General features: G+C 40.5%; 1 protein-coding gene across 2 annotated transcripts in view; it reads left to right on the top strand.

Moving 5' to 3' along the window:
• Positions 1-15993, top strand: part of LOC311057063 (relaxin receptor 2-like) — a 158499-nt gene that overhangs the window by 85613 nt on the left and 56893 nt on the right. For both annotated transcript variants that reach the window (XM_084073960.1, XM_084073959.1), the window contains exons 5-6: positions 578-683; positions 7270-7341. In XM_084073960.1, coding sequence (XP_083930086.1) covers positions 578-683; positions 7270-7341 — 178 coding nt within the window. The remainder of the gene's footprint in view (positions 1-577; positions 684-7269; positions 7342-15993) is intronic.

The following is a 15993-nucleotide window of genomic DNA, read 5'->3' as shown; positions in this document are numbered from 1 at the left end:
TATGGGGGGGGGGGATCTCCGCCGCCAAGCGCTTCCCAGCCTGGCGGAGACCTGTGCTTCTAGTGTATACTTTAGGTCAGGGGTCTTCAACGTTTTCAGGCCAAGGACCCCCTAGCTGAGAGATGAAGCAGGGACCCCCTCTGTATTGTATCAAATTGTGTTTCAGATTAAACCTTTTTGGTTTACTTGGTCTCCCCCCTCTACACCTATACTTCTTTGCCAAAAAATAGCAGATCTACAAGCTCACAACGCCTCGCAGCGCGAGGCGTTGTGAGCTTGTAGATCTGCTATGAGCTTGTAGATCTGCTATGAGTTGTGAGCTTGTAGATCTGCTATTTTTGGCTAAAGTTCTCCTCAGAAAAGAGATGCTAGGGTTCAAGTGGTTAAGGTAAACCCCTGTAGTAACTCTGAGGACCCCTTAGGGGTCCCGGACCCCCTGTTGAAGACCCCCCCCCCGCTTTAGGTTTAGGGTTAAAAATGTTGATGTCCTCACAAGTATAGTAACACATACATGTGTGTGTGTGTGTGTGTGTGTGTGTGTGTGTGTGTGTGTGTGTGTGTGTGTGTGTGTGTGTAGTCTTGCCGGTGTATCCAGAACGCTGTGAGTGTATCCAGGCCAAGGTGTGGTGTGTGGACGTTAATCTGGAGGAGGTCCCTCAGCTCTCCCACAACGTCACCTGGCTGTAAGTGACCAGCTTCCTGTTTCTACCTGGTTAGGTTTAAAGGTTCTATGACATTCATTTTCACTTTTTTTATTTTGTATGTTTTTTGGGGGGTTTTTAGACCTCAATTACACCCAAAAAACCTGGACTCTGAACATTCAGTGGATTTTCTGTGGTCTGGGGTTTTCTGTATAATTAGGCTGAAAAGTGATCTGTGATTGGCCTCTGTACTTTGATGTCACAGTCCATTTATCCCGCCCCCTCTCCTCTTCTCTCCGCCCCTCCCCTCCCCTATCCATTTCTTTGGGGGGGCGGAGCAGAGGCGATGATTGACAGTCAAAATCCCTCAACAGTCACACCCACAGGCAAAGATTTATTTTTTCATTGCAGTTTAAAAGGCTCTAGAAATCATAGAGAAACAAATCCTACCATGGATCACTGGAGTGGATTTTTCAGTTAAAACTTTTAATACACGTTGGAAGGACCATGATAAATGCTTTTAATGTGTTGTAAAACTGAATGTCATGAAACCTTTAAGGCATTATTTCTGCGAGGTCAGGATTAAGGTTGGGGTTATTAGGCGTAGTGTTTTTTGACATTATACGGCTAAGGTTAGGTTTAGACGTAGTTTTAGTGAAGTTAAATGTTAGGGTTTAGATGCAATCAAGGCGAAACACCAAGGAGAGAGGGAGTCCCGTATGTACGCCTGCATGTCTTCTAAACCAGTGCTTGGTTTTTCCATATCGAGGATCCCCAAATTGATATGTCTTTGGTCACGGGGACCATTAAAATATTTTGTGCAGGTGTGCCTATGTTTTCATTCCCACTAACAATATTCCTCCACGGAACACTAACACCATTTCTCCCACGGAATATGGATTGTTTTGGTTATAAGCCCACCTGTTCTTTAGAGATTAGAAAACTACTGAATGGATTGCCATGGGATTTTCCTTGCACACTCCTGCTTCCCCGACGTTAGCCCCCACTATTTGTGGTGACACTGCAGTCTTTCCTCTAGCACCAGTGGTGGAAAAAGTACATTGTTTTACTTAAGTAAAAGTAATGCAAAAAAAAAATACTGCAATATAGAAATGCTCTCTTACAAGTACAAGTCTGGAATTCAATATGTACTTGAGTGAAAGTACAAAAGTATTGGCATCCAAATGTACTTAAAGTAAAAAAATAAAAAATGTAACCAAAAGTATACTACAGTATGTAGAATGTCCCATTTCACGTTTTCAAATATATAAAAATCTTTTGAAAATAGCAGATTTACAAGCTCACAAGCTCACAAGCTTGTAGATCGGCTATATTCAAATGGTGAAATATACGGCTAATTGTGGCTTATGTGGTTAATGTATGTTTTGTAATAATAATCTAAATCTACAAAGTAACTAGTAACTAAAGTTTTTAAATAATTGTAGTGGAGTAAAAGTACAATATTTGTAGTGGAGTAGTTGTAAAGGTATTGGAAATACTCAAGTAAAGCATAAATACCTCAAACTTGTACTTAAGTACAGTACTTGAGTACATGTACTTAGTTACTTTCCACCACTGTCTAGCACCACCATATCATTTCCAATTTCATGAAGGCTATTTCAAATTGCTATGGGGCAGATTGCCATGAAACTTAATATGCTCAGCGTGGGATTAACTGTGATGTTGGTGACCCCGTGGCTATTCCTCTAGCACCACTCTTAGTCCAAACTTTCCACTTCCACACAAGTTATGTCAAAATATAATGGGCATATTGTTACGCAACAGAGTGCATTCATGCTCCCTGGAAAAGTGACACCATGACCTATCTTCTAGTGCCACCCTCAGGCCAAATTATCATAAGATATAAGATATCTCCTAATATAATATGCAGATGCCAGATGGAATCCTAATCATTTTGACGACGGCTTCCTTTAGCTCGCACCCTTGAGCCAGTTTCCAGTTTGGTATGAGGAATAGCATGGACTCCAGGATAGTGTTGATTTTGACATCAAGTCTTTAGAATCAAATCCATTTAGTTTTAGTCATATTTTATTCATCTGTCAATGTTGCATGCTGAAAATAGCCGATCTACAAGCTCACAATGCGTTGTGAGCTTGTAGATCGGGCGCAACCAAGCATAAAATGACTTGTCTTTTAGTTCTACTGGATCTCTTCTCCACTCGTCCCTCCCTAACATTTTAGTCTAGTTTGTATTTGTTGACGAAATTGTCAATATATTCAGTCTTAGTTTTAGTCATCGTAGCTTAGTTTTTATTTTTTCGTCAGTGAAAAAAGGTAGTCGACAAACATTTTTCGTCATGGTTTTAGTCGACGCAATCAACACTGGCTGCAAGCAAGCCTTCTCGACTCGTTGGGCCATATTTTGGGCCAAGCAGATTGTTGTGAGGTGTGCAGCAAACGGTTTGAATTGACGAGAAGTGGTACGTTGTTTGGTATTTTGGGGACATTCATTGACAACAGTCATTTTTGGAACCGTCTGCATCTGTACAGGTCTGATTTCCACCCCACAGTTCATCTGTACAGGTCTGATTTCCACCCCACAGTTCATCTGTACAGGTCTGACTCAGATTGGTTGTAGTGGTTAAACATCGGTTAGCAGAACTTTCCATGGCAGGCAACAGTGAGTCAATGATTTGCTCTGTAGAATGAAAACAAAAACAAAGACAACAAAAGAAAACTATAACTTCAAGTTGGGACAATGGTTGTTAACTCTGGGACAGTTAAGGTAGTAAGTGATTTTCTTTGGTTAAAATAAGTGTTAAATTGCTCTATATTCTGATAGTACTCATTGCTTTGTTCAGTAACAGGAGTCTCCATGTCTCTCCAGCTCTTTATATTAAACAGAAAATAAATGCTCAGGCCAGGATACCAGTTTTAGCCAATCGGGATAGAGAGAGATAGAGAACTCAGACAGGATGTAGATTAAACAAGTGCAATTGGAAGTGATGACACAAAGACGAGCGGACAAAATTGGAACTCGGAACATTACAAAAATGAAGATGATAAATGGGTACTCTCTATCTAGTTTGGCTGAAATGTTGTCACCTACAGTACCTGAAAATGAATATTCTGTTTGATAAAGATCTGGAGAAACGGGGAGACTCCTGTTACTGAACAAACACTCTATAACACTGATTACTATGGGAATAATAGAGCTTTAACCTTTCAACAAAAACCTTTTGTTTTAATCAAAGAAATATCACGTACCCTACCTTTTAACAGGACTCAGCATAAAATACCATTGTGAGGCAGGGGTATTGTTCCAATGGAAGCACAGAGAAGCGTGTATGGACCGTGAGTCTCTCCTGGTGATTTGTCTTCCTTTTATACTGCAACAGATCGAGCGTATTAACCCATTAAGACCGGGAAAATCATCTGTCGTTTTAGATTTCAACCATTATGTTATACTTTGGCTATTCAAAAATAGAAGATATACAAGCTCATAGCGTGGCACCGAGTTCCACGCTATGAGCTTGTAGATCTGCTATTTTGTTTTTAAAAAGTACACATTTGTGCAAATCTTTGAATATATATATATATATATTTTTTTTTTAAACTCAATTCTTTGCTTCTGGGGATTCAACAAATGTCTTCTAAATCCTTCAGGTTTTTTTTGGTTCAAATTGAGTTATGTTCTTACTAATATTTTCACAATTCTTTAAAAAAAATAGCAGATATACAAGCTCATAGCGCAGCACTCAGTGCCGCACTATGAGCTTTTATATCTGCTATTTTTTTTAAAGAATAGTGAATAGCCAAAGGAATGACACAGATGCGTTCCTGGTCTTAATGGGTTACTAATATCCCTGAGCTGTGTTCTTTGAAAATGGCACTGCAGAATTTGTACTGTAAGCAGTCCTGATTGCTTGTTTAGTATTGCACAGCCATGCATGTTGATTTAAGAGAGGTATTTAATCTTGTTTAGGCCATAAAGCTGTAACATCCTCAGCAGATGCATTGAATTTTTACCTAGTACTACTTGTCAGCCAGTAGTGGTCCTACCCAACCACAGGATCTAAATGTCTCTATGGACAGACCAGGGAGACCAAATACAACCACAGCAGTTGTGTTCGCTATATTGTATTAACATCACCAAACTGATTAGTCAAAATGACTTGTTATTCACTAAAATAAGTTACATAGTAGAGCTTTAATTAAGCAGTGGTGGGAAAAGTAAAAAGAAAAATGTACTTAAGTAAAAGTAATAAGTAGTGAAGTAAAAAGTACTGGAGTAGAAGTAAAAATATTGGAAATTGGAAATACTAAAGTACAAATACCTCAAAATTGTACTTAAGTACAGTACTTAAGTACTTAGTTACTTTACCCCACTGTAATTAAGGCAACCTACTGCAGTTCACCAATTGTATTCCCCGTCGTTTCCAGATCTCTTATACAGTAGATATGCCACTTCTTTCTCAAACTGACCACTTCATCTTTTTCTCTCAAAACGTGTCTTAGGTTATAGGAGTTCGCGAACAACCACATGAAACATAAAAAAAAGAAAAACAGCTATAGCAGCAGTGATCTTGATAGCATGTCCATCTTACCCTCTTATAGCTGTGTCATGGCCTCACAGACACCACATCTGTTTATAGTGTAGTTAGTATACTAATATAGTTCTCAATCGGCCTGGGAAGTTCCATTTATGGCCATTTCCCTCGGGGAAACATGGAACTCCTCGAGGTGCCAAGTCAATTTCCGCTTTATCTGTGCTCGGCCCCCTCGCAACATATCATTCACAAATTGTGCTTGAGTGTTGTATTAACCCATTTAGACCTGAAGCCGATTCTACAAAATGTCTTCTAAATCCCAACAGTCTTCTGAAAAACGTATGTCGCTATCAGTGGTGCTAGAACTTTTTCAGGGCAATGACCCCCAAAATTATATGTATTTGGCCGAGGACCCCCATCTCAAAATATTTTGTTCCAGGGACCCCCAGAAGCAAAGATTAGAGTTATAAATGTCCGCTTCAAAAGAATATATATTCAAAGATTTGCACACATTTTCAAAAATGTTCGTCGCGCTATGAGCTTGTATATCTGCTATTTTTGAATGTCTAAAGTGTATATTAATGCTTTTTAGCTCAAATCAAAAAATGACACAGTGCGTTCCAGGTCTTAATGAGTTCAACTCGGATGGATTCTGCATTGCAAGCAGTGTACGCGCATTGCAAACCCACATATTATAGGTCAGTCTAATATATAATGTGCTCTTCAAATAGCAGGAAATACTGCAAGACTGTTCTCACCTACCGTATGTAAGATAGCATCGTGCCAGACCACACCTCATTTTAACCCATTAAGACCTGAGGGCGATTCTACAAATGTCTTCTAAATCTAAAAAACGTTTTCTGAAACACTTATGTTGTTATAATATCAGTGGTTCTCAAACATTTTCATGTCAAGGACCCCTAGCATGATATGTATTTGGCCACGGACCCCATCTAAAAATATTTAGTTAGGGACCCCCCAGAAACAAAGATTTTAGTTACAAATGTTCGCTTTAAAACTTTATATACATTCAGATAGATTTGCACAAATTTTCAATATTTTTTTTTTTCCTTCAGATCTACAAGCTCATAGATATACTCAGTGCCGCGCTATGAGCTTGTATAGCTGCTATTTCTGAATAGCCAAAGTATAAAATAATGGTTAAAGTCGTAACCCAGATGTGTTTCCTGGTCTTACTGTCAGTATATACACTTCTTTGTGAAGTATATAGGGCAGAAAAGTTACCAAAGCATGAAAACCAAACCAACACGGCCAAAAAGAAAAACACATATTAGCGTAACTCAACTTTGACTCCAATAATTGTCACACTCGTGTTATGCAAATTGTCTTTCTATTTATTTTGTTTTTGGTTTTCTTGCTTTGGTAACTTTTCTGTTGGGAGGAGGGCTGAGTGATTGAAGTTTAATTTATTCTCAGAGCTCCAGGGTTATGTACTTGTTAAGGCGGGAGAATTTGCATAATCGTGTTTCAAAAGAGACGGTTAACACCGAGTCCTGCTCTAACCTTTCATTTGTCTCTTTTTTATTCATTTTGCAGATTCCTTTATTTTCTCTCTCTCTCTCTTTCTCTCTGTATCTTTATCTGTGTGTGCGCGAATGTACAAATGTACGTGCGTGGGTGCGTGTGGGTGACTAGCCTCTTTATAAGCTTATAAGTTCTGCTCTTGTCTACCCTATTTTTGACGCGTAAACAGTGGTGCAAAGTAAATAAGTACATGTACACATGTACTCAAGTACTGTACTTAAGCACAATGTTGAGGTATTTGTACTTTACTTGAGTATTTCCAATTTCCAATACTTTTACCTCTACTCCACTACATCTCAGAGGAAAATATTGTACTTTTACTCAGAAAACCTTAGTTACTAGTTACTTTGCAGATATACATTATTACATTATGAAACATACATTAACCACTTTAGTCCTATTTTATACGGGGGCTATTTGAAAATAGCCGATCTACAAGCTTGTGAGCTTGTAGATCTGCTATTTTCAAACATTTCAGTACTTCTACTTTGGTACATTTTGATGAAGTGGCCTTTAGAAGACATTTGAGGTGCCTTTGAGTAACTGTGACATTTCTGTGGTTTCCGTTTCAGGTCCCTGAAGAGCAATAAGATCCGAACGCTGTCTGACAACATCTTCTCACAATATTCCACCCTGGAGAGACTGTGAGTCATGTATAGTAACACACACACATCCTGCACACGCTTTCATATAATAACCTTTATTTAACCATGCAGGACAAAACCACACACACACACACACACACACACACACACACACACACACACACACACACACACACACACACACACACACACACACACACACACACGCACACAGTTTAACAATTTATTTATGTCCACACACAGGGAAAGCATACAGGGACACAAATATTTTAGGTGCAGTAAAGGTTACATTCACAAACTCATGGATATATGTCCTCATGATACAACACGCGTGAAACTCAGCACTCAAAGTAGCGGCGGCTCCGCCACATATGGCAGCAGAGACGGCACAATACTTTGCCAGCCTTTCTGCCTCGTCTTTGGCCATCCCAAGTTGTTCGAAACCCTCCAACGAACAGTCCGTGTGTATAATGTCCTTGGCTGGATCACCAGAGGAAACAAACTGCTTAGTCTTGCACTGCTGCTTGGTGTTAAAGCGCCCTCTGTAGTTGTTCTCATGGGCCTGGACTGGAGGTCCATTGATTGATTGATGTACTTTATTTAGTAAGACATGAGAACAACAGTACATGGAAGTACAAATTCACAATACAAGGTCTACTAAACTGGAAGACTCATAAAAGCACTGAGCTTGTTTCAAATGAGTTCCCCATGCACACAAATCATGATGACATATAAGAGACAGACAGATATACACAACTACTATAGAATGTCATACAATCAGTTTACAGGTTACTGGTATGAAGAGTGAGAAATATGTACAAAAGGAGAAGGAGAGGGGGGGGGGGGGTAGGGGGGTAGGTTAGGTTAGGACTTAGACAGGGGCCATTTTCCAATTGCAGCTTCCTGAAGGTGTATCTTTAGGGCTGTTTTGAAAGAGAGTAGGGTTTTACACTCCTTTACTCCTTTTGGTAGGGCGTTCCACATTTTTGATGAATAGCATGAGAACGAGTTACTTCCCTTTGTTGAGCCAAAAAAGGGTTGGACAAGGTTTGTGGAGCTGCCTCTGGTATTGTGATCATGGACATCATTAACATTTTGGAAGTATTTTGACAAATACAGGGGGATCCCAATGTTGTGATATATCTTGAAGACCAGGCCCATAGCAAGTTGCTGTACTCTGTCCGCAACCCTAAGCCATCCAATCCTATCAAAATGATCAGGGGTTAGATGGGTTTTGTAGTTGAGGCCAAGAAGTAGCCTTACAAGTTTGTTTTGGGATGTTTGGAGCCTTGTTTTTAAGGCCTTGGAGGTGTTGTGATACCATGAAGTACATGCATAATCGTAATGACCTTGTATGAGGGCCACTGCAAGAGTCTTCAGAGTCTTCTTACTGACTTTACGATCAATACTCCGCAAATAGCGTGTTTTTTTGTGGACCGTTTTGATCGTTTTTTCAGCATTTTTGTCACCAGAGAGGTCAGCCTCCAAGATAGAGCCCAGGTAGGTAATTTCGTTTTTTCTTTTGATGATATCATCACCCGCTTTAATCGTGAAGCTCTCTGCCTTTCTGAGGTTAGGAGTGGACCCAAAGAGGATGCATTCCGTTTTGCCCAGGTGTAATGAGAGCTTGTTGTCGGAGAGCCAGATGCAGATCTTGTTGAGTTCAGAGCTGAGAGTTTTCTCAACCTGCAGCCTGTCCCTGTCCGAGACTAGCAGGGCCGAGTCATCTGCGAACAGGAACAGGTTGCAGTCGCAGGCTGACGACATGTCATTCACATATATCAGGAACAGTAAGGGTCCTAGTATACTTCCTTGGGGAACACCACAAGTCACTGGGAGGGGGGGGGGACTGGGTGCCGTTTACTTCCACCACTTGCTCCCTCCCTTCCAGGTAGGATCTCATCCAGTTCACTGACGTGTCATCAAAACCTATTGCTTTGAGCTTATTGATCATAATTGGGTGATTAACGGTGTCAAAAGCCTTCTGGAGGTCCAGCATGACCATGCCGCAATATTTGCCCTTTTCAATCTCTTGTTTGATAGAGTCGTTCAAATAGAGAAGGCATGTGTCAGTGGAGTGGTTTGTTCTGAAGCCAGATTGGAATTTGTAGATTAGATTTTTCTCGGCAAGATACTTGTCGACCTGTTCATAGACAATTTTTTCCATGACTTTCGAGATGGAGCTTAGAATAGAAATAGGGCGGTAGTTGCCAGGGTCTAATTGGTTTCCTTTTTTGAACAGAGGGGTCACCCTTGCTTTTTTGAAGTCGTTGGGGACCTGTCCCTGTGTGGTGGAGAGGTTTAATATGTGGGTAATGATTGGAGCAATGGAGGCGGCTGAGTCTTTTAGAAATTTGGGGGGGATATTGTCGAGGCCTGTGGCTCTGTGTTGATGAAGAGCACTCAATTTTTTAAACACCTCTTCTGTTTTCACAGGGGAGAGTTTAAAGTCATCTTTGCAAACACCCTGTTTTTCGTAAAATGAGACAACATACTCCTCACCATATCTCCCAGAGTGTGGAGGAAGTTTTTCAACCAAATCTGAGGCTACGGTCGTGAAGAATATGTTGAGGATTTTACTCACTTCGTGTTTGGATGAAATGAGAGTGTCATTCACCTTGAGGCTTAAGTTTGAAAGCCTGGTTTTCAATTTTTTGCTGCAGCCTAGGAGGTTCTTGAGTAGCTTCCAAAGCTCTCGTGTTTTTTTTTGATTTTCCTCAATCTTGTCATCGAGGTAGCTTTTTTCTGCTAACAGGAGCATGCTATTTACCTTGTTTCTTAGCTTGTTTTTTTCCTTTTCAAGTTTAGCTACGTGGGATTCGAGACCTTTGTTAAAACATTTGGCTAGTTTGATCCTACTTTTATGAAGCTCAGAACACTTTTTGTCTCTGACTTTCATGGCAGTAAGGATGTCCGAATTCATCCATGGTACCGAGCGGGTTTTGACCCTGATGGTTTTCATGGGAGCCACACTGTCCAAAATTTGAATGAATTTGGTTTTGAAACTAAGCCAGGATTCGTCTACCTGTGTGCTGTTTAGAACGTCGGACCAATCCTGTTCCTCCAGTCTGTGATCTAAGTCCTCACTCTTATAATTTTTGAGGTCTCTGATTGTGACTGTTTTGTGGTAACCGGTCTTAGGTTTACGTTTCTTTCTGGTGCAGAAGATCATGTTGTGATCAGATATGCCACAGGTGGAAACACCACTATTTAGGATTTTTTCCTTGTCCGTTGTTAGAATGAGATCTATGGTAGTTTGAGAGGAAACACACAGCCTTGTGGGCTGAGTGATCAGCTGGTGGAGTGAATGCCGATCACAACACGCCTTGAATGACTTATACACTGACGCTTCCTTGCGGAGTATGTCAGTGTTAAAATCACCAAGAAGAATCGTCTCCGCATGGTCCACTTTAGCTAAGCATTCATCAAGTCTATCATAGAAATCAGTCTGGTTAGGAGGTCTGTATATGGTACCGACTAGCACAGGTTTGGCATGTTTAAAAATGATCTCGACCCACACAGCTTCAATGTTTTCATCCATCAGGTCTTCCCGAAGGATGCAGACATTGTCAGTATGAACATACATGCAAACACCACCCCCGTTTCTGTTCCTATCTTTCCTGAAGAGTTTGTAGTTTTCAATCTCAATCACAGAATCAGTTATCGCTTGATCAAGTTTTGTTTCAGAGAAAGTTAAAATGTCAACCTTACCATCATAAAACATCTGCTTGATTTGTGTTAGCTTGTCTCCTGCTAGAGAATTCACATTAAGATGTATCATGTGCAAGCCAACGCCAAACGATTTGATCATTTTTTCAATGGATAGGTGTTTATCCACTGAGAGATGTTTAGGAGCAGTCTCGGGGGGGGAGGGGGGTGTAGTGTCCATCAAAGCCATTGTTCCGTTGCTATTCCGACAGTGGACGGACATACCGATGGAAGGCCGCCAGGTCTATTGCCTCTCTTCCCGGTAGCTGTTCACGGGAAGGAGGGGCAGGAGGTAGTGTCGGCTTGTTGGTATATTCCACCGGTGAGAAGTGCCTCTTGTATGCAAGGTACATAGTCCACACAAATTGCAAATGCATCCACTGCACCTACTACGCACGCACGTACGCACGCACGCACGCACGCACGCGCGCGCGCGCGCGCGCACACACACACACACACACACACACACACACACACACACACACACACACACACACGTGGTACTCCAGTGAGAGCCCATGAGATTGTAAAGTAATTATAGGATAGGATCCTTAATTGGCAATATTAAAATCACACCATTCAAAAACACCAACAAAAAAGGCTTGTTTTCATTGTGATCCACATGAGATTCATAAAACCACACGCAACGTACTGTACAAACAACCATAAAACAAAGAAATGGAATCCTTATACAGTTTGGAAACAAAACAATACATAACATGACAAGAGGTACTGTACACTAAGAGTTGTATCCAAAACAGAAGGGGAGCAGGCTATCCTGGGTAATAATTAATTAATTATTACCCAGGATAATTGGCAATATTAAAATCACACCATTCAAAAACACCAACAAAAAAGGCTTGTTTTCATTGTGATCCATATGAGATTCATAAAACCACATGCAACGTACTGTACAAACAACCATAAAACAAAGAAATGGAATCCTTATACAGTTTGGAAACAAAACAATACATAAAATGACAAGAGGTACTGTACACTAAGAGTTGTATCCAAAACAGAAGGGGAGCAGGCTATCCTGGGTAAGAATTTAACTATGACCAGTTAGTGTTAAGATGAAGCCATGACTTAACACATTCACTGCCAGGTATTAACCCATTAAGACCGGGAACGCATCTGTGTGTCATTTTTAGATTTCTTTGGGCTATTCAAAAATAGCAGATCTACAAGCTCATAGCGCGGCACTGAATGCCACGCTATGAGCTTGTAGATCTGCTATTTTTGGAAAGAAATTGTGAAAATGTGTCTTTGAATATGTATATCCAGTTTTAACTCAAATCTTTGCTTCTGGGGGTCCCTGGAACTAAATACTTTGAGATTGGGGTCCGGGGCTAAATACATATAATTTTGGGGGTCCTTGACATGAAAAAAGTTTCATTCAGAAGACATTTGTAGAATCCCCTAAAAGCAAAGAGTTAAGTGAAAAATGTCATTTGGGATGACGTCATTTCCGGTTCTATCATTCTCTCGCAGTCAAGGCATCGTTCATAGGTTGGCGAAGGGCGCCCTTTAGCGTAATCACTAAAAACTTGATAAAAAAAAAAAAAAAAAAGATCACCGTCAATGGCAGGGAACGTGACAAGATCATGTTTCAACTTTGCTACGGAATTTTGTGATTTCAGATCTGCTGCGTTCCACGCATTCCACTGAGTAGTGGCTGCGCAATAAAACACATTTTCACCCTTGAGTGTCCTGCACCTAGAGCGCACACGATCAAATTAATTTCCCCTGGTTGAGTTCCTGTCACGATTTGCCCCTGCACTGCCTGCCTCTGCCCCTGCCCTGTGTACTGTGCCATTCCCTTTCCAGTGTGCCCTGTTGTGACTTTGCCAGTGTTGATTTCGTCGACTAAAACTATGAAGATTTTGCCGACTGCCTTTTTTCTCTGACGAAAACTAAATAAAAACGTAATAAAAACTAAGCTACTATGACTAAAACCAAGACTAAATTTACTGACAATTTCGTCAACAAATAAGAACTAGACTAAAATGTTAGTGAGGGGTGGAGAAGAGATCCATTAGAACTAAAAGACAAGTCATTTTATGTTTGGTTGCGCTCGGGTGTTGCGCTCTGAAAATAGCAGATCTACAAGCGCACAACACGTCACGTTATGAGCTTGTAGATCTGCTATTTTCAGCATGCAACAAAGTGTAAAATCAGCCATTACGAAGCCATCAAGGCCTGCCAAAATACATTTCAGTCGACTAAACCAACTGTAGATTTAGTCGACTGTAATCTTATATTTAGTCAACTAAAGCTAGACATAACCTAAACATTTTGGATGATTAAAATATGACTAAAACTAAAAGGAATTTTATTCAAAAGACTTTGACAAAAACAAAATCAAGATTTGTTGTCAAAATCAACACTGGACTTTGCCCAGTGTGTCTTCCTCCTGAGCTCCCCAGCTCCAAGTGCCTATAGAGCTCCAGAGACTATTTAAGACTGTGACCGCTCTCTGTGCTGGTTCATTACGGGGCCAGAGCTCTGCTCTGGACACGTATTGTTATTGGCTGTATTCTGTCACTTCTTCTTCTTCTTCTTCTTCTTCTTCTTCTTCTTCTTCTTCTTCTTCTTCTGCCACTTTTCGCAGTTCTGGCTGAACCGTGCAGTCGCTTTTTACGAAACTCGGCCATATGGTAGATGGTCATGAAAAACAATCAAGAAATAATTCTCAGTCTTTCGTCCAAAGGTGGCGCTATAGCACTCAATTGAAAATGGCAACTTTGAACAGGTACAACTCATGCCCTGTTTGACCTACAGCCATGAAACTTGGATACACATATGCGTCTCCTCATGTTGAACAACTTTCACACTCTGACTTTTGACCTCTGACCTTTAGATCTCCCACCATTTTGAATTATATGAAAAACAGTCATTGGCTCCTAACTTCTGCATTTTTTCACTTATGGAAAATCCGTTGGAAATTTTTGTAGGCAGTGGTCCAAAGTTCAAGTGTTAAACGTTTCGTGCAGATTGCTCAAAAATCCCAGGAGGAGATAGATTTTAACTATTACAGTTTTATGAAAAGTATTCATCTGTGCCTAAAACATACATGCAGACTCACATTTCTTTGAAACTTTGCAGAAATGTACAGGGTCATTCCAAATATCACTGAAACCAATCTTACTCCAATTGGCCAAAAGGGGGCGCTATAGCAATTTTTTGAAAAGGCAGACTTTAAACAGGTATAAGTCATGCCTCGTTTGGCCGAAAGTCGTGAAACTTGCTTACACATGTGCCTTGACTCATGAGGAACACACGTATCGATTTGACCATTAAGCTCCGCCCTTAGATTTTCCGCAATTTTGAGCAGTTTGAAAAATACTTGTTTTTGCCAGTTCTGGCTTAACCGTGCATACGCTTTTTACGAAACTCGGCCATATGGTAGATGCTCATGAAAAACTACCAAAAAATAATTCTCACACTCATTCGTCAAAGGGTGGCGCTATAGCACTCAATTGAAAGTGCCAACTTTGAACAGGTACAACTCATGCCCTGTTTGACCTACAACCATGAAACTTCGATACACACATGCGTCTCTTCATGCCCGACAACTTTCGTGGTCTGACTTTTGACCTCTGACCTTTAGATCGCCCACCATTTTGAATTATATGAAAAACAGTCATTGGCTCCTAACTTCTGCATTTTTTCACTTATGGAAAATCCGTTGGAAATTTTTGTAGGCAGTGGTCCAAAGTTCAAGTGTTAAACGTTTCGTGCAGATTGCTCAAAAATCCCAGGAGGAGATAGATTTTAACTATTGCAGTTTTATGAAAATTATTCATCTGCCCCTAACACATACATGCAAGACTCACATTTCTTTGAAACGTTGCAGTAATGTAGAGAGTCATTCCAAATATCACTGAAACCAATCTCACTCCAATTGGCCAAAGGGGGGCGCTATAGCAATTTTTTGAAAATGCTAATTTTAAACAGGCAAAAGTCATGCCTCGTTTGGCCCAAAGTCGTGAAACTTGCTTACACTTGTGCCTTGACTCATGAGGAACACATCTATCGCTTTGACCAGTAAGCTCCGCCCTTAGATTGTCCGCAATTTTGAGCAGTTTGAAAAACACTTAAACCCAAGATTTTTCAGCTATTTGCGTGAAACTGTATCATCTGTGTGATCTCCTTTTTCACAGTTACTTGTCTGTTGGGCCAATGGCGTCTCCCTTAAATGAATGCCTCACAATCTCAAGGTCACCAGTTCAAGCCTCACTTGATGCAGACTTAATTTAAGTTGAATTGCAAACAACATGACTGTATCAATGAATACATGTGCAAATGGTAAAGATAACCTGAAATGCTTATTTGAGAGTACGTTTTTTCAACGTATGACATACTTCATTCTGAAAATAGCTGATCTACAATCTCACAACTTTTCATGGTTTGTGAGCTTGTAGATCGGCTACTTTCACTAGTTTTGGTTCTGAGGAGATGTACAATTTCTTCATTGGTAAATGGTTTGTGAACGAGTGATCTTAGTGTTAGTGAAACAGGGGCTTGGTTCATGAAAGAAGGCAAGAGTTTATGATCTTCAACAGACAATATCAGCCTGGACAAAGCTATAGCACTATAGGTAGTGTTGCAGCCTATTAGTCTGAAGGTTGAGAGTTTGAATCCTGTTAATGGCAGTAGGTTGAGATGTCCAATCAAACCATTATGTTTCCATCTCTCTCTCTCATCAATCTATTGTTTCCATGTCACTCTCTCTCTCTCTTCAATCTATTCCGTTTCCATGTCTCTCTCTCTCTCTATTCACTGGCCCCGTATTATCGCTGCTTGCAGCTATATTTTGTCTTGTTGTTTGATTCTCCCGGGTTTCAGTGTGTGTGTGTGTGGAGCTGTTGTGTACGTTTTCAGTACGTGTGCTTGTGCTAACCTCGTTTCGTTCAGTATAGTCGTCGTAAACTGTCCCCCTTGGTTTCCTGCGTTTACTTTGAGTTCCGAGTTCCTGCATTA

The sequence above is a fragment of the Gymnoscopelus microlampas genome (assembly GCF_963454915.1).
Source record: "Gymnoscopelus microlampas genome assembly, chromosome: 12".
Classification (NCBI taxonomy): domain Eukaryota; kingdom Metazoa; phylum Chordata; class Actinopteri; order Myctophiformes; family Myctophidae; genus Gymnoscopelus; species Gymnoscopelus microlampas.
The sequence above is the reverse complement of the archived record's forward strand: the minus strand, read 5'-3'. Positions and strand labels throughout refer to the sequence as shown.